Genomic DNA, 27,307 nt, shown 5'->3' on the forward strand with positions numbered 1-27,307 from the left:
TCTCTGTGACCTTGTTGAACAACATTACTATTAAGAATACCTATATTTTACCACTCATGTCTTCAGCTTTCGAGAGGTTGCAGGGAGCATCCATATTCAAAAAATTGGATTTACGCAATACTTATCATTTGGTCCGCATCAGGAAGGGGGATGAACTGAAAACCGCCTTTAATACCCCTAGAGGGCACTTTGAGCACTTGGTGATGCCGTTTGGGCTCTCCAACTCGCCCGGGGTTTTCCAAGCACTTGTGAATGACGTGTTGAGAGATATGGTAGATCAGTTTATATATGTCTACCTGGATGACATAATGATTTTTTCTTCATCTCTCCAGGAACACGTTCGACACGTCAGACGAGTGCTCCAGAGGTTACTTGAGAATGGGCTTTTTGTCAAGGCGGAGAAATGCGTATTCCATGCACAGTCTGTTCCCTTCCTAGGGTATATTGTCTCGTCCGAGGGAATACATATGGATCCTGATAAGGTTAAGGCTGTGATAGATTGGCCAGATTCCCGTAAGGCCCTGCAGCGGTTTCTGGGGTTCACCAATTTCTATCGCCGTTTCATACGTAATTTCAGCCAACTAGCCTCACCTCTGACAGCCTCGACCTCTCCCAGTACTCCGTTCAGGTGTTTGGACCCAGCTGAGGCTGCGTTCACTAACCTCAAGAACCGCTTCATTTCGGCTCCCATCCTTGTGGCCCCTGATCCCATACGGCAGTTTGTGGTGGAGGTTGACGCGTCAGAGGTGGGGGTAGGAGCAGTGTTGTCCCAACGTGCTTCTTTGGACAATAAGGTACATCCTTGCACGTTTTTCTCACATTGACTATCTCCTGCCGAACATAATTATGACATTGGCAATAGAGAGTTGTTGGCAGTCAAATTAGCATTAGAGGAATGGCATCACTGGTTGGAGGGTTCAGGGGTTCCCTTTATTGTTTGTAATGATCACAAGAACTTAGAATACATTAGAACTGACAAAACACTCAATTCCAGGCAGGCTCGGTGGGCACTTTTTTTCGGTCGTTTTGAATTTACCCTATCGTACCGCCCGGGTTCCAAAAATGTCAAACCCGATTCTTTGTCACGTCTTTTTGATCCCTCCGCCCACCCGGTGACTCCCGAGTGTATTTTGCCTGAGAGATTAGTGGTCTCAGCACTCATATGGGAGATCGAGTCGAAAGTCAAGACGGCCTTAGAAGGGGTAACGCCTCCGTCCGGTTGCCCACCGAACCGTTTAATTGTGCCGGAGGAGTTAAGGTCCAAAGTTGTTCAGTGGGGTCATTGTTCTAATGTGGCTTATCACCCAGGGATAAGTAGAACTAATGGGTTGGTTAGACAACGATTCTGGTGGCCACGTATGGCTTGCGATGTCCGCGATTTTGTTTTGGCCTGCGCAGTTTGTGCCAGTGGTAAGTCATCTAACCAACCTCCTGATGGGCTTCTTCAACCGCTGTCTGTCCTTTCGAGACCCTGGTTCCATATCGCTCTAGATTTTGTTAACGCCCTGCGGCCCTCTAATGGCATGATGGTCGTTTTGACCATAGTGGACCGGTTCTCGAAGGCGGCACATTTCATTACCTTGCCCAAATTACCGACAGCCAAGGAGACAGCGGTCACTGTTCTAGATCACGTCTTTCAGCTTCATGGCCTCCTGGTAGATGTGGTTTCGGACAGGGGATCTCAGTTTATATCCAAATTTTGGAAAGAGTTTTGCAAATTGTTAGGAGCGTCAGTTAGCTTGTCTTCGGATAATCAACCCCAAAGCAACGGACAATCTGAGCGAGCCAACCAAGATTTAGAGAGGACGTTGCAATGTTTGGTCTCCAAGAATTCTTCCTGGAGTCAACAACTCTCTATGGTGGAGTACGCCCACAATTCATTGCCAGTGTCAGCTACGGGCCTCTCTCCGTTTCAGTGTAGTGTAGGGTACCAGCCACCAGTGTTTCCCAGTCTGGAATCTGAAGTCGCGGTCCCCTCCGCTCACGCGTTTGTCCAGAGGTGCCACCGCACCTGGACCAGAGCCCGCGAGACTCTGCTCCGGGTGAGGGAGCGCACTAAGGCCAAGGCCGATCGCCACCAGTCAAAGCCTCCCGTCTACGTCGTGGGTCAAAAAGTGTGGCTTTCTACCAGTAACATTCCTCTGCGATCCGTTTCTAATAAATTAGCTCCCAAATTTATCGGCCCGTTCACTATCACCAAAATCATTAGTCCGTTGACAGTCTGCCTCAAACTACCTCCTGCATACAAGAGGATACACCCCGCCTTTCATGTGTCCAAAATTAAATCCGTGTTTTATGCACGTATTAATCCGCCTACTCCGGTTCCCCCGCCGCCGCGTCTTGTAGATGGGGAACCGACATATTCGGTTAATCGTATTCTGGACTCGAGACGGAGGGGACGAGGATTCCAGTATCTGGTGGACTGGGAAGGTTACAGTTTGGAGGAGAGGAGTTGGGTACCTGCTAGGGACATATTGGATCACTCCCTTATTGATGACTACAATCAGCAGGTAGGCCCTTCTGGGGTTCTTAGAGGGGGGGGGGGGGGGGTACTGTCACGGTTGGTAAACCGTGATCACGGGGTGTTTGCACTTTGTGGTGAAATCTGTGTGTTTCGCATCTACACTGATTAGCTTGTGGAACCTGAACCTCATCTACTCTCCGCACGTTCACTCACTTACCACGACACTTATCTTAGGCTCCATTCCCCGCAGTTCCTGTGACATCCTCTCCTGCTGCCTACACGCCGTCATCATCCGGATTACTCACCTTCTCTCCGCCATCAGCTGGATTCCTCACCATCACAACGGAGTGTCGTTTTCTCATCATCGTTTGTTTGTGTACTCATATTCATATCTTCCCATTAAATCTGTTAACTCGCATCTGCTTCCAGACTTTCCTTTACCCATGTTTGTGCACTGCAGAGTGTCAAAGGTTTCTATTTACAGTGTCTTTTTGTAGCTATGAGCAAACACAGCCAATCATAGACATATCTGCTGATTTCTTGAACACAGTGGGCAAACCCGTATGGTAAAAGTGCATGTTGAAGCACAGGTAGATGTCCACCAGGGAGACCCCTCTAAAGGGAGCTAATGAAGATGAAATGGCCATAGTGGAGGATAGTTATTATTTTGGAATGAGTACATTTGTCCTGTTGAACTGCAATATTGTGCAACTATCACATTGCTTTAAAATAATAAAGGCAGTGTGGAATCTGCATGATGGATGAATTTAAAAATCCTACACAAAAGTGTATATTCATATAGACTACTATTCAAACTTTTTTTGAAAGAAATTATTACCTACTGTATATTCAGCAAGGATGCATTTAAATTAATCAAAAATAACAGTAATGACCCTACCAAAAGATTTCTATTTCTAATACATAACATTCTTTTTAACATTCTATTATTCACAGAACCTAGAAATAATGCATCATGGTTTATGTGAGAAAAAAAACGCTAAGATTTTTTTTTCTTGAGCACCAAATCAGCATGTTAGAAAGATTTGTACTGAAAACGCAGCTTTGCCATCAGAAATAAATTACAAAACATAGTCAATTGAAATAATAGAGACTTCTATTAAAAATATACCTTAGGATCTTACTGCTCAATTAAGTCCACCCTTACAAGTTGTTATATTACAGAGACAATATGTTCCATGAGCCACGCATAATTTAATATATAACTCTTTTATTACATCATCCAAACAACCTTTCATGAATCTCAGGGATAAATTACATTTGAATGTCTTATGGTTGCCTGGTACGTTTTGTTAACTTCTTCATTAGAGTTCACAAGAATGATTCACACGCCACATCCGATAATAGATAATATCTTATTATTGATGTACTGCATAATGTGCCTTTCATATCTGTAATAAAGACCCTACATGAGATATATACACAGCATGTTCAGATACACATCCAATACTCAGCGACCTCAAAGGTAGAACGGGGCATATTCTCGAGATATTCTTCTGTTTGTAATGAAAACAACAGTTCACGCATGGAAATTCATGTGCACTTGGAAGGCTGATGCCGAATGTATGGCGAGAAACACCACAGTCCATTATAGGTCAAAACGTGAGATAAAACAAGGCATATGACAATATATATCACTCCAATTCCAAGAAACACTTGAAAGGAATATCAAACAGCAACATCTGATGTGTTTAGTGGTGGATACACTCTGGGAATGATCATGCTAACAAATATTTTTCACATGGAAAGCAGAAATAAGCAGTGAAGCTAGTTCTCTGATTGCAGTACAGTATCTTACTTCCCTTAAGCTGTGCAGCAAATGGGATTTAACTCAAACCTGTGCCTGAAATAAGTAAGCCCATGAAAAGAGTAACTGAGCCACTCAAGTTTGGACTTTATAAAGGAATCTTTGGGTGTTTGCAGTGCAGCGCTGTAATAAAACCTATTTTGTGCTTCTACTCTGATTAGTAAAGTAAATGGCAATGCTGTATATCAGACCACTCAATATGGTACATATATAATAATGTATATAATAATGAACTGTTTTATTTTTTAAATTATATAATAGATTATATAATCATTATATAAATTATTAAATAGAATTACAAAACAGTATTTTTTGTCCATTTTCTTCTAGTATTTATTAATTCTTTATTTTATATGGATTGGCCAACTTTCTACATTAGTATGCATCCTCATTGGTCTGTTCTTAGCATCTTCAGTATTTTAAATACCTTAGTCAGGATAAAAGGCCTATTTAATTTGACCCAATTTTTTAAAAATGCTGTAAAAGATAGATGTGCAACTGGTTGTACAATACAATAGATTTGTTTGCACTGGAAATGTTTTTGATATTTTCTATGTTTTGACCGCTGAATGATTTGACAGTGAGTACAGCCCATTCAACAGATTGTATTTTTATGCCTCAATGCATCTTTTTGAATTGTCAAATTAAATATGGATTCATTATTTTTAAGCTTATTGTATACTTCTGATTTCATACATACACTAGACTAAGGTATGCATACAGTATATATTTTATCAGTAGCACACTCAGATTATTCTAACCGTGGGCCTGTTCCAATGCCCACACTTGCAGTCTCGGCCACTTGAGAGCATGTGTACATCGGAGCAGTATTTGATGCTCATTCTTGTTCAAAAACTCACGTTTCAAATCTGTGTGATGTTAAAACAAAGTGTGCATTTTAGTATAATTTAAATTCATTGAATATTAAATATAATTTGGTAGTAAATAGGGACGTAAAGTAGCAGAGACACTGAACACTTACTAGTGTGCATGGGGTGAACAACTATGTTCATGCACAATAATGAATGGAATATGGCAATGCAGTTTTCGTGTCAACAATGGCTTTAAACCTCAAAGACTATCTTATATTATTGGTTGGTTCTTTAACATGGTCAACAAGGTACATGAGTGGTGCTGATGATGCAGCTTCATTCACCGAACCAAAGCTCAAAAGCTACGTTTACCAAAAATTTCCTTTGCTGCCTTGCAAGCACAAGTATTTTGTTCAGGAAAAGCAAATCAAGCCTACATATTGCACTGAAAGCTTCACTAATATAAGTGTTTTTATATATAACTTTAACATTTGCATGTTATTTTTTTATGGTTGATAATCTGATTCTCAAGGAAGGTTCATTAGGTATTTCTGCTAAACTGTATTCTTCTGTTTAATAAATTCCCTATGAATGGATTGGAAGCACTTAACCAAAACTCTAATGTTCTGTGCTGCAGCTTTAGAGTCTTTATTAAAAACGTCGCAGCACAGAACATGGACACCAGCCATACACTTACGAATCTTACTGCAGATCTCCATCAGTCAGTAGTGCATCAAAAGAACAGTGAGAAGCAAAGGAATGAATGGAAAGGGGTCACATTCACACAGGCACATGTACACTAACACACAGAAAAATAAACTCAATATGTGATTAAGGCATTCAATGAAATATTGCAATGCGGCCCCGATGTTATATGTCAAGGTCCTTCTGATTTCCAAGCAGATATATCCCATATTACCTGCAGATGAATGCAGTCCAATGGAACTCAAATAATGATCAGTCATCTCAGAATATTCCATGTGAATTAAGCAATCCTCTTTGGACACTAAGGGCATATTTGGTTTGGGTATCAGTTTTTTCAACAGAGGCAAGTATTTTGGAGTGACATAGGTGAGTTCAACCTTTATGGAGTATCTAGATCAGCAGTCCGATGATAAATAATTCTCAAATCAGTTGAAAAGCTCATAATTATGGTTTGTAGAGTAACAGTTTACTCCTGCAGTGGACTCTAGGAACCAAAATGGCCGCCAAAGCCACACAGAGTTCCAAAACCATACAAAAATGACACATTGCCATCTACGAAGGCTGAAGGGAGCAGGAAGTTGGCATGCTGTTCATTCATGTCGTCCTTCGTTTCTGCCAACAAATAGCAACATAAAGTCAGCGCCTCAAAATGAGCAGATTTTTGACCTTTTTAAGGGATTTTTAAGACGAAAATAGTTTTAGCAGAAGGAGTGGGACCTTGAATTCTCAGACCCACTCCTGCATGGATCGCTTGCAGTACAGTATGTGGCGCTGCGTATCCTTCCTCTTGAAGCGGAACACGGTGTAGAGCAGCACCATCATGCACAGGGCCAGGACGCAGGGGATGGCGATGGCCACCGCTTTCTCTGCTCCACCGCTGCTCTCCAGCTTGAGTACGATATCAACGTCATCATTGTCATATTGTGGTGGCTCTTCTTCCTCTGGAGGGCTCCAGTCCCAGTCGGGGTCGGCAGGTAAGCCGTCGCAGCCCATAAAATCACGCAGGATAGACCTAGGGTAACCTGGCTCCACTCTCAGCCTCTGGTTGTTGAACTTCCAATACTCCTTCCCCTTGTAGAAGTATGTGAATCCTTAGGAGAAAAGGAAGACAGCTCATATTGAACTACGCATACTGGAAAACATAACTATGTGTTATTCTTAGTTGAAAATAATACATTTTAAATCTAATGATATTAAAACTCAAGTCAGTTATTTGTTACTAATAATATATTTTGTTCATGGTACTCCAAGTTCCAAGAGTACTCCAATATTGTCATCATATTATCAGGTCTGAAAATGCATAGTACAAAAACAAAGACACCATTGCCATATAACTGCCTGTACCTGTGCCATTGCAAATCAAACAAAACATAGGTATGAATTGTGCTTGACTGTCTCATCTGGCACTGTTGGTTCCATTATAAAGAAGCACAGTAGATATTATACACCTAAATTCTGCCTAGAATTGGATGTCCCTCAAAAACTCAGCAGGAACAAAGAGATTTGTGAGAGAAGCCACAGAGAGGCCAATTATAGCTCAGAGATCACCAGATCCATAAGACACATGTGAGGACTCACTACTTGCACAGAGAAGTTAAGAGAAACTTCTATTCTTCTGCCAGTCAACACAGTGTCCTCCAGAGTGAACCAATTACTTCAACCCTGAAACTCTGGAAGGATTTTAAGATGGAAAGAGTTGTAGAGCATTTCTTCAGTCTAGTGGCTCAACAGTATACTTTTATGTTGTGATATACACTTATATGGATAAAAGAAATAGGATACCTGACTAGGGACATCTAATGCCATCAAATTCTAAATACATAGACTTTAATATAAAGTTGGTTCTCCCATTGCAGCTATACGAGCATCCACTCTTCTGGGAATGCTTTCCACAAGATTTTGGAGTGTTTCTGTGAGATTATTTGCCAATTTATCCAGTAGAACACTTGTAAGCTCAAGCACCAGTGTTGGACGAGAAGGCCTGGCTCGCAGTCTCCTTTCCAGTTCATCCCAAAGGTGTTCACTGGGATTAAGGTACACCTCTCCATACAATGCTTGAAATTATTTAGGTAAGTGAAGCTTGCATGCAGCTGCTGATATTAATGCCAGTGGAAGTTTATAATCAGCAGAGTGTTGATGACTTTTATGCACCATGAAACCGAGCACTTGTTGACCTTTACGTGGTCATCTGCATTATGGCATGAGTTGTTGCTGTTCCTACATGCTTCCACTTTCCAGTAATACCACTTACAGCTGACCATGGAATATCGATAATTAAAAGGTGGGTCCCAATACTTTTGTCCTTGTGTAGTTAAGAAAAACTCAATATTTCACTTTGTGAAAAAATAGATTTTATAAAAAAATTTAAATACATGCATAACAATTTTAGGTCCTTTTTATGTTAATAGACTAATAGAATAAGCATATTGCATTTGCTGTAATAATAATAGTACCTATATAAATAGTCACAACTCAACGTGTCTGAGCATATGTGTAAACCACCGGGTCATGGCACCAATACAAATGCAATTATAGCAATAATTAATTGTGAGTTCCAGTACTGTGAAAGGCAATGGCTATATTACAAAATTGGATTTGTAATATGAGCAAATTGGTTTGGGGTATTTTGCAAGGCTCTGTACTGTCAGCTAGGATTATTTCAGTGTCTCACCATTTTCTTTGTCCACAAAGGCTCCCTGTGGAGAGTCTGGGATGCCTTTCCACACAGTAATGGGTTTTGGATATCCAGGGTCCATGGTTCTCATATCCTCATTGTACCTCCAGTATCTGTAATAGTAGACAGAGACAGAAAAAACGCTCTCAGACATTATGGAACAGTCAAGTGAAAGCGGTGTCTACTGGGTCCCATTGTACACTGTAGCTAGAAGCTATACAACTGACCTGTCCCCTTTGAAGAAGTAGGTTTTGGCTACATCTTCCCACCAAACAGCGGTTTCAATGCTCTGTGTGGGCATCCCACTGCCAAAAAGAGAAATGTCCTGAGGATATGTGGGCTGTAGAGTTGTATCCTTAAACACCCAGAACCGGTTGCCTTCAGAAATGCAGAGAAAAAGAAAATATTGCCTTTAGTGTTTAAAACGCATGCATGTTCTTCTTATTCTAGTAATAATAATGGTATTATTATTTATAATTGATTGTAATAATAATAAAACCGGAGATAATTATGACTGTTTTCACATCTGTAGATTGTTTGCTTCTTAGTTCAGTTCACTTTTACAAGGAAGCATTTGAAAGCATGTCAGATTGCTGTGGATTTTGTAAATTTTTTTGCCAGTCACATGTGAGTTAAACTGTCCCCTACATGGGTTATGTCCCTTGTAGCATCATTCATGGAGAAGTTGGCTTCACTGGTTTATTGTGAATGTAGCATTTATTCATAATGTCCAATCAAGATCATAATTGTTTGAGATGAACTATGTTAACTAATGTGCTCACCTACTGTACATAATCACACACTGCTGTTTTTTACGTCACAAATTTCCCATTATGAATAATAATAAAGCTTGGTTCATTGGTCTTCTCAACACTTCCAAATTGTCCGCGTTCAGTCTGTTCAACTGCTGTATTCATATATGCATAAATGAACTGAACTAAGGGAGAAAACATGCCATGCAGGTTCTGAAACTAACTCCAAACAAACCAGGTGTGAAAATGCCCTCAGTAGATCCTAAAAGCTGAGCTCTTTCATTCACATATTCACGTCTATATTTAGTCTGAAAGATTTAAAAGTTGGAGGAAAAAACATCTTACCTTTGAAGAAGACAAACTTCCCCTCGCTGTTTTCGTAGACAGCATCGATCTTGGGAGGCAGACCTCTCCAGAAGTAGTTAATTTGCATAGGGTATCCAGGCACCACTGAATTATCTCGCACCCTCCAGAACCACTGATCCTAATAAGAGTGTGCTGGCATTAGGAAACACACAGTTTATGCTTCTCTAATTCTCAGTGAAGCTGTTCATTATTCATACCTTGAAGACGAACAGCTCCTGTCGTAGGATTGCCAAAGTGTTGAAACCTCCGTCACAGATGTTGGGTTTGGAGTTGGGGTGGGCTGGTTTTGACTTCTGCGGAGGGCGATGGGGGCGACCCTGTCGGTCATGCTTTCGAGGGTCAGTTGGTAGGTGCAGGCGAGGAGGCGTAGCAGTCGTAAGCAGTCTAGTAGGCTGAGGGTTTTTGTCTGGAGGACCTGCAGAATGAATACCAAATTCAAATCACACGAGAGTCAAATAAAGAAAAAAATCTTTGAAATCTCATGTGCCAAGTTCAAATAAATGAATGTACACTTTGTATTTCAAGTGGTTGTGTAAAACTTCCATTCCATTTTCAAGAAATGTACTGACTCTAAAAATGTCATGAGAGATGAGGAATAACACATTTTTCTCACTTCTTCAAGGTATGTGAGTGGTTCATTGCTTTATTGTTAGATCAGTTAAGGTTAAATACCGGATATAACTTAACGGATATAACATTTGATTTTAATAATGTATTAGTAAATGTCTAAATTAACAAAGATTCAAAAAATATCATAAAAAATTAGGCATAATACTGTATTTTTAATGTTTCATATTAAATGTCATATAAATCTTTTTCATTATTCGTTCATTTTAAATAATGTTAACAAATGGAGCATTATGTTACCAATATATAATTAAAAAATAATTTTTTTTTTTCAAAAGATAAAAAGTTTTTTTTTTTTTTTTACTGTACTCTAGTTCTGGTTGAAATGCAGATTTGCACTAGCAAAAAAAAAAAATAATAATAAAAAAAAAAACTTTTCCAATAAGCCCACTACAATGTTTCTACAATCTGGTCAATATGATATGGCTTAGCCTTATTGTTGTCCATTTCATTCAAATCCTTCACTGTAAGTTTGATCAGTGTTACTGTAAACAGATATGTGCAAAAGGTTTAAACGCACCGTATATTTTCTGGATGCCCTGTAGGTCATCATGAGGCAGTCTGAAGCTCTCTGTGTCCATATACTGATAGAATGGAGCCATTATAGCCGTAGGGTCATTAGAATGCTCCAGTCCCAAAGCATGACCAAGCTCATGGACTGCCACAAGGAACAGGTCATTACCTAAGGAGTATAGAATCAACAGTGAAAATATAATCACAAGATTTGCTTTTGTTTTTTGCTGTGCTTGTACTCTTATTTTGAGAAGCATCTGGCATTATGATTCACCACTCAAGTGCCTGATCTGAGAGTCATCTTAATGTTGTAATGTTCATGTGTACAATGCGTGGGCATGACAGAAAACAGTAGCTTTGGAAACAGAATGCAAAACAGAACCCACATTGCTTTATATTATACAACAATATAACTGGAAATATCTTCTATGGTGACCTAATGATCAATAAAAATGTTATGTAAGCTATCCTTTTCAGTTTAGGCATTGTATTGCACTTGTAGTGTAATTCAAAAATTAAGGTAAATTTTTTTCAAAAGCCGTACTTGCAGATAATGGAATATTAATGAAATAAAAGGCAATTTAAATGTACTTATACAGACACGGTTTTTGCATTTTGTAATGTCAAACTAATAGTTTCAAAGTATACTTTAAATCACTGCTTTAATAATCTTTTTGTGCTTATATTGATGTGTTGACTAACATACACACATGTAAATGAATTGCAACTGGAGTTTGTTATTTAATGTAGCATTCATGGTTCATTTATTTTAAATGTACTAAATCTCAACTTAATTGTTGCAAATGTGTAATTATTTATAAACATGATACGTTTTAAGAAGTTACATTAAAGTATTTTTTAGTTTACCATAAATGCTTGTTCGAATATTCAGTAGTATACTTATTAGTATAACCATATTTCAAAGACAACTTATTATTATAATTTTTTTAATTGTGTTTTTCACAGGGGATTCAAACCTCATCTGAATATATCAAAATTTGGGTTTTGTTCCTCACATACAGCTCTCAATTTACTACTATAATAACAATACATTTTGCAAAATTAAACCAAACCCTAATCCTAACCCTATACAGTAAGTTCATGTTAAATAATATTACTCAGTACCTAAATCTATAATTACACTGCAACAAGGACACGTTTAGACAAAGTGTACCCGACTATTGTTATGGTACCTGACCTGGTACCAGTGAGTGAAGTGAATGGAAGGCATTCACTTCTAAATGACCTGTTAAAAATAATTTCCTAATTGCTGCTGTTTATTTTATAACATGTTGATGCCAATCAGGCTTAATGTAAAGAAAGGAAACCACACAGTGTGTGGTCCATATAGACTGTGGTGACACTAATGAAGCCTGAAACCATGGGAAGCTATTATGCCATGCACGTGTAACATCACAGATGGCAGTAAAAAAAAAAACAGCCGAGGGTCCTGAGTGCAGGCGGCAGTAAAAATGCCAGTAGCGAATGTAGTTGCACCCATTCATTACTGTCTTGCCTGAGACATTTTGTGAAAGGAGATGAGCATCTTAAAAGCTCTCTGCATCCAGTCGGCCCAGGTAATTAAAGCTGAGTGCCTCTAAGTGCAGCTCACAGTGAAGAGACGGATCTGATTGCATCTCATTTAATGGGTACAACCATAACACAAATACTACATATAGAACAAAGCTGACACTTGACATGCACACAAACATCAACATGTAAGACATACTCAGGAAAGAATGCCCTGTGCAACCGACGATAGTGTTGATTATTTGCATGGGTTTAGAACCTGATCATCGTCATTACTGGCTGTAAAGCATTGTTCATGATGCATTAACTAATGTTAACAAATACAACTTGACATACATTTAGTGGCTGCTGTTTAAGTATGCACTCAAATACCATGCACAGATGGATTTCAGCAGTTGTTTGTGGAGGATGCAGAAGATTACTGAAATCTGTTTGATATTTCAATTATTATGACTCTTTGGATACTTTTTACCTGCTTAAGCTGGTTAAAGAACACATTGTTGAGTTCGTACTTAAATACCACACACGTGTAGCTGCAGTTTAGTGAATTCTCCCCTTAGTGTTTACAGCACAGTTTGTTAACACACTCAGTTCAGCAAGTAAATTGTACTAATTACTTTACAAGCGAGTCTTGTTTTCCATTTGTTTTTTAACTTTAGCTGTAAAACATTGTAATTAATTTTTCAGTGGTGCTTGTGAAAGTCTCCAGATGTCATTAATGATTTAGCTGCTCTGTCACTTTCAGATTCCTGCTGAAACAAGCAACTTCATTTGGTTTGTTTATTGTTGAAGTTGAAAATGTGGCCTAACCTGCCATTCTCTCACCATCATGGTTTGGGTTGCCCAGTGTCCAGGGTTCATCTGAGTCGAAGTGCGTGTCGCCCCCTATGCCCGGCCCTGGGAAATAAGCATGTGCCAGGAAGCCTCCTTCTCCATCAAAAGGAGAGCTGTCCCCATGGAAACCAGAGGCAAAGATGATGGTGATGTCGACGTCACGCTTGCCGCTCTCCAGAGCGCTGTAGGGCACTGCCTCAAAGCGTAGCGGCGTGACACCTTGCCATACGTCAAACGCCCGGCGAATGGCCTCATGCGTTTCTCGTGCTCCCACTTTAGGAGTGACATTTTTAATGCTAAAAACAAGAAAAAGAAAAGAAAAAAAACAAGATTTACTAGTAAATATAAACACTAAGCAATGGCAAAGTCCAATTTATGGTTAGCTTCAGGCTTGCTTTTGGTTCGTATTGCCCCTCAGTGCTTTAAAGTGTTGCACTTCAGGGCTTACGAGCCCCATAACAAACAATAAACACAATGACTGTGCAGGTGAGCTTATTTTAAGGTGGTTTCCAGAAACAATAACAGAAACTCTTAATAGTAAACTGTTATACACTCTACTCATTATTTTTGGTGTTTTTATACTGCTTTTGTGGGGATAGTTAAACAACAACAACAACAAAATCAGTCATCTTTTTTTTTCTGTTGTTGGAACATCATGAATCCAAGAGATATTTTAACGTGATAATCTATACACTGTAAAAATAATAAATAAATAAAAATCCAACTTAAATTTGGCCAAACACACTTTTCAAGTTTGAGAAAACTGTAATGTAGAAAAAGTTAAAATAACACAAATTAGTTTGATCACTGGGGATCAATTGATTTGTTTTTGATTATCAGTTATTGTTTTCTTCTTTAATTTCAGAATATGTAACTTATTTTAATGCATATTTAACTCTACAACCTTGTTAAGTTGTTATAAAAGTCATAAAAAGCCAAAAATAATGTTTTATATCAGTAATGCACAATATTCATATTCAGTTTCAAATGCTAGCTTATCTGTATCACTTATTTTATAAGTTTATACAGTTTATAGCGCTATAATCTCTTAAAAACTCAGACCACAGCTGAATGCACTATCTATTATTTTATCAACTTTAAAAAAAGCATTCTTGTTTAATTATATTATCCATATAAAGACCTCATATTTTAATATTTGTTTTTGGTAAAATAATGTATTTTATTATGTATTTCACTTGAATTCATTTGTCTTCCTAAGTGCTTCTATTAGCACAATGTTGTGTAAAGTGTAATGTTGCAGTTTCTTCTGGTACCGGGGTGAGTTTATCTCTGCGAGAGCGTCTGTAGTATCTCCAGCAATTCATTGTTTCATGCGTGCTATAAATGGGGTGTTTTGAGTTTGTGTTCTCCACATTTAATCAGATGTTAACATCAGAACCTTCAATATGATTGAAACCCCCCACTATCAAATGTCATAGTAAAACCCCTTACTATTATGATGTGTTAATATCACAAAAAAGAAGGAGCATTTTCATTTCCAAAGTGAACTGCACCAACTGCCCTTAGACTGGCATCTCTGCTGAGTTTCCCCACATTGAAGTCTTTATCTTCCTCTAACAGACTGAGAGGCCCTGGAAATCTCAGCTGACTCTTCTCTATAGAGGCCAGTCACTCACTGCCAAGCCTGTCTTCATTTACATTCCATTTGCATAGGTGGCCCATCAATTAAAAAAGCAGGATTTGAATAAATCATTTCCGTTATCGCCCGCTGTAACCAGGAAAGTCTAAATTGAGGTGAGAGAACACACTATTTCCTCCGAGCCCTTTAGAAGGTAATCTTCAGGGAATTCAAATATGTTTCCTGAAGGTTAAAGAGTGAATGCTGGAGGTTATTATATGCTTGGCTGTGTCTTCACTGCAGTGCAGCATATAGGATGGCAGTGACAGGACAATTTGAGCCAGGTCCGTCTGTTTCAACCTGTCAGGGTTTGGTTTGTCAAAATTCAGAACAATTCATTTTAAGAGTTAAACATCAGAAAGAGGGCAGTATTCACACAAGATGTCAGATGATATGCAAATTAGGGCTGTCAAAAAATCTAATTTTAAATATTCGTCAAAAAAAAACAAAAAAAAAAAGATGCACATACAAATGCAAAACTGTTGAACCATCAGCCGTCAGGCAGACTTATCAGTGGCGCACGAAATGCGACGACGATGTACGTGTCATTGCATTTTAATGCTTTCGTTAGCCTAGCCAGTTGAACTTCCTAGATGCAGCACTGCTATGTTGTTCATTCAGTATATTGCGGAAAACGAGAGCATCAGTGTGGAGAAGATGTTGTTTACATCAAAACTGAAACCAAGCTGTTCACACGAAAGCATATTTATCATATTTTCTAGAGGGACATCTATCAGCGTTGCACTCACGTCTCGAACAAGAGAGCGGTATGTTTAGAAAGCCATGTAAAATTAATGTAAGTTCAACTTTTAAAAATCATGTCTCAAGACTTTATGGCAGTGTTTCCTCATGCCACTGTATATCATCTTTTTAAATGAAGAAAGTAGCCTACTGTGATTCGTTTTTGGTCCTTTGTATTAAATTATATATACATGTATTGTGCTGTTTTTTTTTTCTAATTGTTTAAGCAACTTTATAAATTATATATGGTTTATAAACATTATTTTAAACATGCACTTTTTTTCAAAGATAGTCGTGCTATTTTATTACGCTTTGAAGAAATGTGCATAACATTTTGCGTGATGTGCCCTCTTGTTCCCTCAGGATAGAAGTCAAAAGCTTTTCCCCCCTAACTGAAATTATGCCTTTTAAATTCAAATATAATTCGAAATTTGATATTATTTATGTAGAAAATTCAAATTGTGTTTTTCAGTCCCTAATGTAAACATACCGCCCCTTTAACCTTAACTTGTCTTAAAGATACAGTTCACATTAACTCTTTTCCTGCCAATGACGTAATTTTTGGTAGGGGCGCTAGTATAGATCTTCTGAAAGAGTATTGAATCTCTGGATCAAAATAGGGCTAAGCTATAGCAGAAACTAGCAATATGTCAAATAAAGTGATCATCCAACATTAAACAGTATATCAGTCAAAACTGCCTAACGTTAACAAATTAAATGCTGACCCAGGAAGTGGAGACTATGCAAACTTTGGTGGTGTTGATGGAAGCAATGTACTCCATCTATGTTTAAGCACTGTTCTGAATTGATTTCTTTTGTTTAATTTTTTTAATTCTACTTACCCTAGCTAGAATTATATTTTATAATTACTTAATTATTTATAGGCATAGAGGCTCTATTCTTACATTTGACATATTCGTGTTCAGACATTCATAAAACTGTATATTCTGCTAGCAGTGACTGGAAAGGACAACTGTACCTTTAAGACTACTTATTTAAAGCTCCATTATAAATTTCGAGCATTTCATTTCACAGTTCTGTCTGTTAATGTCTGTGCTGTATTTATAGACCAAACTGTTAAATCATTAACACTGACAGAGGCATCGTGTCTCTCTCTAACCTGTATGTGATGTGTGTGCGTTGCCACTTCTGTCCAGTTAGTGCATAGCGCTTCTTCCTGCGGGATCCAGATATGCCACCAAGCAGGTCTGGTACCCCACATCTGGGTTTTTTCATCCAGCTAGAGGAGAAAAAACAGCAAAGGGAGGAGGCGAGAGGTCATTTCTGACCTTCATCACATTTAAATCTAGGTTAGCTAACATTGCTGCTTTAAGGCATTACTATACATGTGTTTGAATGGATTTAAAAATAACTGCATTCATTCATCAGAATACTCATTAGACTTTTAAAATGAATCAGTGTTCTTGTGTTTACTATATTGCTGTCAGTGGATTACTGTTCTGGAGATACACAAAAAAATACGCACAAAAACATATATCACAGACATTTAGCACCAAATTATAGCCATCAAAATCACAAAATCACCCGCTGTTGTATTTCACTGCAAGTCACATCATTTCATCATTACAGCTTACGTTAATTAGCATGTACAAACCTGCTAACGTTTAGATAAAAGATAATATATTTATTTATGTCCCCGAATGTGAAAATCAGTTCCTCATCTTAACTTGTCATCAATAAACCATAAAATGAAATACAAACAGAATAAAAAGAACTGTCTAAAGGCAGAATAAAATGGAATGCAAGGTCAAGCGGAGAGTGCAATCATGCTTCATAACACAGTGCAGTAGAAAATGTTCTCAATACATTTTAGATTGGAAAATGGCTTGTGGTGTCCAAGCTGTCCAAGGGGATTAATTTGAATCAAAAATGAAATTCTTTAATTGATGACTCATTTTTAGGAAACTGTGTCATTTGTGTCCCATTTTTGTGAACATTATTTACTACTGATTAAAATAGCATAGAAAATAGTTGCTGGATTTATTATATTGTTTGACAGAAATTTGTGTTTTATTGAAATTTAAGATTTTGTAAAACCTGCCAATTTGTATGTCCTTGTAAATCACCATTACAGTTTAATGGGATACATAAAAAAATAATAATATTGCAATTAAAATAACATGGTTTCAATGTTTCATTCTTTGTTCCTGACATAATAGCACAGTGAGTGACATCATAGAGTTTTTTTTTTTTTTTTTTTTACTAAATGTCATTATGTATGTCATAATGCATTTCATTATGTTTACTCATGTGGTGTTATTATAAGACAATTCCTAGCCATTTTTGGATTGACCTTCATCTTAGTAACATTTGGAATGTTAAACAGCTTTTGCACAAACCATGTAGCAATAAAAATACAATTGGCATTTTCATACACAAAGGGCAGAGTTTTACTGTATGTGTGCTTTGGAATACTTACTCTATTGTCTGCTTGTCTAGACTCCCTGTGACGTTTAGTCCATACTTGTGCTGCATGGCAGCAATAGCAGAATGCATGGATTGGGCTGATCGCAGGGCAGCCATGTTAGGTTGTGTCTTGTGGAGGTAGCCATATCTCTGCAACCACGCCTGCAAAAGACAGAACAAATGTAACCTGACAACATGTCCTCAGCTCAACCCCAAGGCTCAGCTGTAGTCTGAACAACAAAACAAAGAATAAGAAGCTAAACATGCCTTCACAAGGCATGGAAAGAAGCCTGCATGTTTAGGGGGAACAGGATTTCAATTTATCCTGGTTCTCAGATGCTTTTGATCTCAAACCAAGATTGTTTATTGGACATTGAATGGTCACCCAACATGATACCAAAATTGTTTGGCATACAAAAGTAACAAAATTGTCCATATAATCAAACGTTGCAATTGATTAACATGAACCAGGCCCAACAGTATATGCAAATAACTGACATGATTATAGTTTATTAAGAATATTAACAATATTGTATTTGCATAAACAGCAGCAGAAGTGTGATTCACCATGCAGACACTGGGCTAAATATTATAGTTGTATTAGCTTTATCCTTGTATCTAAAAGGTGTGCACTTGTAGTGTATTTCAAACATTAAAAGTCTATTTAAAAAAAATGTGTACTTAAACTATTGTATTATACTAAAAATATATCATATTCATGAAATTAAAGGGCTTTTAAGTGGTCTTAAAGAGAGTGCACTTTCATGACTACGTTCTTTTTTTGTTACAATTAAATATATGAATATATTATAAACTTCACCATTATAAATGTGTAATTACAAATATAATTAAATACATGACATAAAGTTTCAGTAGAAATGACATTAAAGTTTATTTTAGTTTACCATAAATGCTTGTCAGTGCATATTTGACAGTACACTTTAGCCATATGAAGACAATAGATGTAATTATGAAATTACTTAAGAAGATACTAAACTCCTTCCATAAGTGGGTCAAAACCATAGACTGTATAAAAACATGGACGTATTGTCGGTGACATCATCAGTAGATTTCTGAAGAGTGTTTTTGAAGCTCAAAGTGGGCGGAGGTGGCCGTCGCCACTGAAAATGGGCAAAGAGGCGGGAGCTGGTTGCTGAAACCACGCCCACCTAGCTCGACAGCAGTGTCAACATTGGTGATCCACCTGTCACTCAAGTGGCCACGCCCTTAATTATGCAGAACTTTAAGGCTTAATATAATTTAAATGGATGAAATATATATTTAAAAAAAAACACCCCCTGACAGTTGTCATATAGACCAAAACCACTTTTTGAACCAGGCTGTAAACACATTTTTTTTTCTTTTGTAAAGTTGGGCATTTTAACATGGGGAGTCTGTGGGACTGACTCCCTTTTGGAGCCAGCCTCCTTTATCTGAAAAACAATGCTTCAGTCAGTTATTCTTCTTTGAAAATATGTGTTCTGGGCTGGAATGTTGATCTTTGTTTTGGTTTGTGAAACCTGCCCACTGCCAGTTTACTTGTATTTCAGCATCTCTGGTTGCCAGTTTGCAGAAAACACCTGAATTTGGACAGCAATACCTAGTTCAACCACTCAGTGTCAATCCTACATAAAGCACCTCTAAATATATTATTATAAAGCATGCTATTTCTGTAGTATGTACTATTTTTTTTATAAGTATGCTTGAGTGTACATCTTTTTCACAAGGGTGTAAAATGACTGATGAATTTTAACTGGACATCCCTCATGAATATTAACCATGGTTATTTGTCCTAAGGGATTTTGCATGATATTTGAGATCAAAAATATTTATAAAGTGTCTTGCCTTTCAAATGAGTCATGTTTATTAAGGGGAATTTTTTTTTTCAGTACTGTTAAGGTTTCGTTATCAGTTTTAAAGTATCACACTGACCTTCCAGAGATATTAGTTTTGCCAGCCTCAGGATTTAAATGGCTGAATTAATTTAGCATACTACTTTCACCATATGACAAGTAAGGGTACATATACGAATAGTAAGGGTACTAAGTAAGCATACAGGTTTGAATTCAGCAAAAGGCATGCTTAGAGAGCGCTAAGTGTGAGCATTTAATGAACTCTCTTTGTTGTTGCAGTGAACTACTATGGTCTGTTGTAATGCATCCTATGAGAGAGCTGTGATTTGAGAAGAGTGGTATTCTGAAGGTGCATGTTAAGATCATTTCATTCCAAACAACATTATGCTGGAAAGAGCTTTTAAGATAATGTACTTGAGGTCAAACATACTTTGAAATAATCCATAAACAAAAAGCAAACTAAACGTTTTAGTGCTCTGCCGCCACATAAATCAATACTTCAATATGAATGTCTCTATGTACATGTATGATATGCATGTATATATGAAAAAAAAATTATTTCAATATTAGTGTTGTACATGTATCTTGTAAAGGACATTAAATTCTATTCTGTAGTATACAGTATCTATGCAGGATTAGTTCTCCTTATGAGAAAGCAAAATCGGTTGAGAGCCAAATTGATTCTCTAGCTCTAATCAGATCCTGCGTCTCTAACCAACACAAGGGCTGATTACTAATTTATGTGAAGAAAACACAGATGTGCTATAGAGCCGCAGGGGTCTGGTATGGCAGGGTGTAACCATGGTGATAAAGAGTCATAGATAGAAGCAACTTTGTCATCCTCAGGGTGCTGTAATCACTCTCTTGTGAAGCTATATACAGAGCTCAGCCAAACTGATGCGCATTAAAAATGGCAATGAAAGAAAAAAAAAATCTGTGACGTTAATATACTCAGTGTGTGTCAAATAAAACCAAGATTGCTCTTCAGGTAAACACACAGACACTCTCACACTCATGTTTATGCAGAAATAAAGCAATATGATGAAAAACAGGCTTAACAGGTGAGAAATGGAGCATCTAGCAAACATGATTGTATAACTAACATCTTCTCTGCGGTCCAACGGTGTTCCAGCATCACCAGCCAAAGGAATTTCATATGTATGAGCCAAGTGATCTCAAAAAAAATTTTTATTCTTTTTTTTCCAGTCTTTTCTCAAGTGTAATTATTTATTGACCCATCAAGCAAAGAAAGAACAAAAGAAAGAAAGAGAAAAAGAAAGCAATACACAAAATTACAGTCTAGTTCTAATTGTATAAAATACAATGTACAGTATTATACCATTCAGAAGATTGGTGTGTTTCTTTAAAAGTTTTTGAAAGAAGTCTTTTTTACTGCTTACCAAGTATGCATTTATTTGATCAAAAATACAACACTATTTTGAAATATTATTAACATTTTAAATGACTGATTTCTGTTTTAATATATTTTAAAATGTAGTTTCTTGCACAGCCATTATTCCAGTCTTTAGTATCACATGTTTGTTCAGAATTCATTCTAATTTACTGCTCAATATACATGTCTTATTATTATCAATGTTGCTCTTACGGACCCCAAACTTTTGAATGAGAGTCTATAATTTCTTAAACATAACATACTGTATCATTAGGATATAACCATATCAAGTTTAATTCTGTATCTTACTAAATGTCTCTGGATGTCCAATACATACATTGTTTATGCCGGGTGAATGTATGATTTTGTTTTACAATTTTTGATAACACTTTAGTATAGGGACCGATTCTCACTACTAAAGGTGGGGTAAGCGATTTTTCAAAAACGCTTTAGACAACCGATTTGGGCAGACAAGCAAAACAAACTTGTAGTCAATCAGCAGTAAGGAGCGGGTCTGCTCATGATGTGGAGAAGAGAGCCTTTAGTGCACAGGACAGACCTTTGAAAGTTGTGAAATTTCATATTCATATATAAAGTCCTATTGTACTGGTGAAACCAGATGTCTTTGAATCACATGTGTAAATCGTGGTGTATATTGGTAGAAGAAATACCATATTATTTACTCCTGTGTACACCAACCACTTCACTAATTGGCTTAATACACTCAACACTGCAAGCTGAGGGAACATTAATATTTTACTGGGAGAGAATTTTTTTTTAATCTTAATTAGCCAAATGATCTCCCCAAAATGTGTGTATACTATTTACAGTAAAACAGGCTTTATTAATTACAAGATTACATTTTAAAAAGACATGAATTATTTCTATTTGCAGAATCTGACAACAGTGAATATTAACCACAGAAAGACGAGATGCAAAACCTTTGTGAAGTGCTGAAAGCGGACTATACATATGTCCATAATACACATGCAATAAGAGCTTTAAAACATGGGGTCTGATATCAAAAGCGAGCCAGGCTGAGACAGGTTTTCTTGATGTTCAAATTGCTGAGTCATTAGGTGGTGGTTTGCATCCTGTCACAATCTCACCCTACCATGACAACATGAAAATAATCATTACCCAGAAGCTGCTGTCACATCTATAACAGATGGCAGAGACAGACAGAAAAAGGGCATGACGAGATGATGATGAAAAACATCCTTCTGGAGGACGTTGGAACAACAGTGTTCCTTATGGAGACCTTTGAGTGTATCCACTAAGATGAAAAATCTATCATAAATACATAATGTCTTGAGTGTGACATCTGACGAGAGGCTGCAGTTTCATAGATAGAGATGTGTGCTTTTATATATTCTATAAGTTCAGTAACAATGTTGTGTTCTAACTGCAGTGTGTTTAATGCACGTCCTGATTTTGCCAAGTCCGATGTGTTCCTAGGTCAACATATTTTGTTGACCCTGGAACAACATTTTACTCCAAAAATATATTCTTAACCATATCCCTACACCTAAACCTAACCTTAACCATGAGTAATCCCTAAAATCAGAGGAAATGATAGATGAATGACACTGATGTACAAGCACCAAACACTGATTTTAAGCATAAACTTCACAAAATCTATAAACTGGTTCTTCAAATCTGATTGGTTAATCACAATGTTGTTCCAGGGTCAACAACGATGTGGTCCCAGGAACATGTCTCACTTGGTAAAATCAGGTTAGGCTGTGTTTAATAGTGTCTGTTTTAACTGCAGTTATTTATATCAGTTATTATATCACTAAAACTGAAACTGAAACAAAAATTCAAACCATTAAAAAAAAAAAAAAAACATAATTACTTGAAATTAAAATGAACTTGATGTACTGAAATAACTAAACCTAAAACTGAGATAAAAATGACTAAAAACTATACAGACTTACAGACAGGTTTTATTTCTACTGTAGCCTTTTTTAAACATTAACCTCTCTTTAAATAACTAACATTTTACTCTAAACTATTTGATTTGCATTCATATAAACTGATCAGGATACAGCTTCATCTGCTTTAAGGCAGCATGTCTTTCTTCTCTTTCCATGCAGAATTTTCTCACTTGTTCTTTCTCTGTAGCTCGTTCACACTATCTCTCACACTTCTCTCATTTGCATCTTGCAGCAAAAGCCAATCAATGTAGTCAATTACAGGAGTCAGTATGCTGAAATGCATCTTAAAATGTGCTACTGTTTCCAGGAAACAATTCTTCATGCAAATAGGCTGCTATATTTTCCCCTGAGTGTGACGGCATCAGTTTCCTAGGGGTCAGTGGCAGAACTAACCTCAAGTACTGCTACTCTACATACATAATCTGCCCAATAACCAGCAGCAAGGAACATACTAATCTATACGTCTCTCTTGCTGGTCTCTATCTCTCCCTCCTTGCCTTTTTCATGCTGCAGCTTCCTACTGGGCCAGACAACCCTTTTATCCATTTTCTATGTCTTTAATCAGCTGTAAACACAAATGAGTGCATGTACGTTGTGAATTATTGAAGACACACACTGAGATTTTTGGAGCTTGCCTATGCAAAGCTTACAGTTACAATGCTGGTTGTTGTGGATGGTTGCCAAGATGTTGCTATGTAGTTGCTGTGTTTTTTTTTTTAGCTTGATTTGGTTGGCTGTAAAATGTTGCAAGGTGTTTCTAGATCAATGCTAAGGTTTTCCGGTTCTAGACTCTTCTTCAGTCTAAAAGAGTATTTCATGTTCAAAACAAGTTGAACTCAATCTTTGAAATTTTGCCCACCAAAAATGTTACACATTACACAGTGAATGTTAGTTAGAACGTTTATCTTTTAAAATTCTTATTATTATCATTTTTACACTAAAACACATTTACATACATACATGCAGTACTGAAATATTTTCACGCCCATTTAGTGCTTCCAAACTGATCTATAATATAGATAAAATAACACCGTTTTCACAAATTCAAGAGAAAACTATTTAACATCTTGGCGAACTGGTGATGAATTTGTCTGAATTTGTACAATTACATTTTTATGAAAACATGATTTAAAAAAAAAAAGTGAGCATGAAGGCATGTGCAAATGTGCAAAAGAGATTGTATGGATTCGTATGCATTCCCCACCAATTCAACCAAAATATAAAAAGAACTGCCATGAAAGTGTTGATTTCATGTATCCTTTTTTTTTTTTCAAAGAAAAGGAGGGGTGAGTCAATATTCACCCAGAGCACAAATGTTTATCAGGCGGAAGTATAATTCTCAAACTACTTTACTCCGTTTATGACATCGTGATGACCCAAATCCATTTAAAACTTTATTTAAATTGATTAAGGTCTGTACTTTATGTCCACTTATATTATCCACAAAACCCACACCCTCTTATCCTAACCATTAATAAGATGACTGTTTACAGTATTTCAGTGGTCAACAGCACATAGCAACAACCCCTGACTCCCTATTAATCACATATAGAGCCAGAGCTACTGTACATGAAATGTTGTTATCAACTTAAGCTAAGCACATTTGCACCTGTATGTGAAAGACGTGCATAATTAAAGCCATGGGGGCCCAATTTTGATTTCACCGCTGAATCCTTGAACCTTGATCTCTCTAGTCTATTCCTAGTTCAGGATCAGAGGTTCCCCCTCCGAGCAGTCATTACTCATCTCACACACATTCTCTTTCTTCCCCAAAGACCACTGACCTGTGCACTCAACTCACAACTGCTGCCAACCACTGCAGCCCTGCCAGAAAAAAAAACCCCACACAGGAGTTGGGTGGCAAAGAGATGAAATGAAGAAAGAGGTTTTAGTTACCAAGAAAGCAAAGAGCACTAATTTATCTGCTCTGTCCCAATGGTCTTACTGTAATTTTGTGAAAGACAGTTTCATCAATACAGCCTGCTCTAAAAGAGCATCAATATTATCATGACAATAGCATGTCCACCATGAGCTGATGCACTGGCACTGAACCTTCTACAACTCTCGCCTCCCAGCCAAACAGAACCGGGCGGGTGACAAATTCTCTCAATGTCAACCAGCGCTGCCAGCAGCACTAAACATCACATTTGCGCCCATTCCAGCCCAAAGGAGTTTGGGGGAGAGTTGCTAAGCAACTTACATAATCTTTATGTGCTTCACATTATCGCAAGAGTCTGCGGTTGAGTAGCACTGAGTGAATGGTGGTCTTGCTTCCCCTATCACCCCATTGATTGTCGCATGGCCAGTCAGAGGCATGTGATTGTCATCTCTGAGTGAATGGATTTGGACCAGAGGAAGGAGAGATATCTCTGATTGTTGCTGATCTCTCTCCCACTCAATCCTCAGGTCTGCACTTTTAAGAGCTTATGAATTAAATTGCGTAACAATGCACAAATAAGTAAAAAGCATGTTTAAAGGAATACTTCAGTTAGCATTTCTATCCATCAGCAAAAGGAAAGAGAATAGAATAAAACAGAATTCATGTTTAGGCTTCTCAAGCACACATTTAGAGAACAGGCTGAAGAATATAATTGATGGAATTTCTGGCTATTTGTTAACGGCAGAATGAAATGACATTTCTGTTTTATGTTGCTTTCTATAGAATAGCAGCATTCTATTCTTTTCTGGTTAAGAATAGCATTCTATTCTAATCTAATCTAATAATTAAAGGATTGCTTTTCTATTTTGTTCAATACACTGAATAACAGAATTGGCTATATGGAATATAATAACATTTCAGTTTACTTTGTATTACAGAATCTACTAATCTAATCTACTTTATTCTGTTTTGTAACTTGGTGTAAGTAGACAGGAATAAATGTCTATAGTTTTCTGTTCTGTAATTCAGATTACAAGGTAAACAAGAATGATATTCTACTTCATTCTTTTTTGTAATAGAAGGTAAACATGAATTGCATACTCAAAGTAAACAGAAAACATATTCACTTCCATTCCACTCTAGTCTATTTTTATTCATTTTACTCTGTACAGAATAATAGAACAGAACGGTAAAGAATTGCATTCTTCTTCTTCAGTGCATCAAATTACTGAATAGGCTAAACCAGACTAGACTATAGATAGCATTTCTGTGTACTATACCGAAATAACAGAAACAGGGCTGCATTCCTGTCTACGGAGTACAGACTAAACTAGACTACACTGGAACCGAATAGCTGTATATATCATAGCACACATTCAGATCTTCCAGGTGATTCAGTGTGATTCTGTGCAAGTGCTGTCCTGATTTATATATTATATTGTCCTTCTAGGTCTCAGTAAAAGCGGGACGCGTATTCTCAGCACACGCGTTTGTGTTCATGACTCAAGCTGAAGATGCTGATGCTGATGTTGGGCCAGTCTTACCTCAGCGCTGAAATGATGCTCTTCGGCCGCTGAACAGCACATCCACACAGCGTGATGGAGCCACAGCAGCAACGCGTACACACAGTCCAGCCTTCGCCTTTTAAGCAGCGTACCGTTCATATTTGTAGATTCGCTTGATTTTCTTTTATCAATGAGTATGTAGGTCTCTATTCTCGTATGTCAGTTAAGCAAGTGGCATTTTGGACCGAAGATGAAACCATCTGAGCGCGGAGAAGCATCGGCGTCCGCACATTGTGTCACTTGGCTGGCAATACACATTCCATCTTGCATATCGGATGCACTATTTCGAGTCATTTCTTCTGCTTTGAAACGTTACCTTGGCGAACAGGCAGGTTGCTTTTCTATATTGGGCAGCATCCAGAGCGTAAGCACTGCGCATGCGCTCTGACTCACTGGCCAGTGATGCTTGTTGACTAGTAGGCACCATTCATTCTGTCTTCATTCTTCTTTCTCTCCTGTCAATCACAGATCAATGAAGGTGTAAAAATGGGTCTTAGGTAGGCGGGACGCTGAAACGGCTGACACCGACGGTAGCCTCTGACAAACTGCCGTTAAATTGGGTCAGCGCCAGTATTTCCAGCGGTCAAGCACCCTACTGTTTAATAATAGCCTATCATAATAATAACATCAGACAACTGATTGCAAAGTACTGGCCAGAACAATAAATAAATAAGTTTATAGTCCAAGAAATTATTGATCAATCTTTTCCATTATTATTTTCTTTATCTGGTTGAAACCTTTAATGTATCACCCCCCCCCCCCCCCCCC

General features: G+C 37.5%; 1 protein-coding gene across 2 annotated transcripts; it reads right to left on the reverse strand.

The window, feature by feature from the left end:
* Positions 1 to 3,693: 3,693 nt before the first annotated feature.
* On the reverse strand, positions 3,694 to 26,894 carry mmp16b (matrix metallopeptidase 16b (membrane-inserted)). 2 transcript variants are annotated; one of them, XM_052548570.1, is made up of 10 exons: positions 26,519 to 26,894; positions 17,923 to 18,071; positions 16,603 to 16,722; positions 13,094 to 13,398; positions 10,746 to 10,907; positions 9,796 to 10,013; positions 9,578 to 9,716; positions 8,708 to 8,858; positions 8,478 to 8,593; positions 3,694 to 6,897 (listed from the first exon to the last, which is right to left on the reverse strand). In XM_052548570.1, exons 1-10 carry the CDS (start codon positions 26,636 to 26,638, stop codon positions 6,533 to 6,535), a joined length of 1,845 nt encoding a protein of 614 aa, XP_052404530.1. In that variant the 5' UTR covers positions 26,639 to 26,894; the 3' UTR covers positions 3,694 to 6,532. The 2 variants fall into 2 exon arrangements, with proteins under 2 accessions (XP_052404530.1, XP_052404529.1); XM_052548569.1 differs by having other exon boundaries at positions 13,079 to 13,398.
* Between the last annotated feature and the right edge of the window lie 413 nt (positions 26,895 to 27,307).

Source organism: Carassius gibelio, chromosome B2, assembly GCF_023724105.1.
Source record: "Carassius gibelio isolate Cgi1373 ecotype wild population from Czech Republic chromosome B2, carGib1.2-hapl.c, whole genome shotgun sequence".
Taxonomy (NCBI): domain Eukaryota; kingdom Metazoa; phylum Chordata; class Actinopteri; order Cypriniformes; family Cyprinidae; genus Carassius; species Carassius gibelio.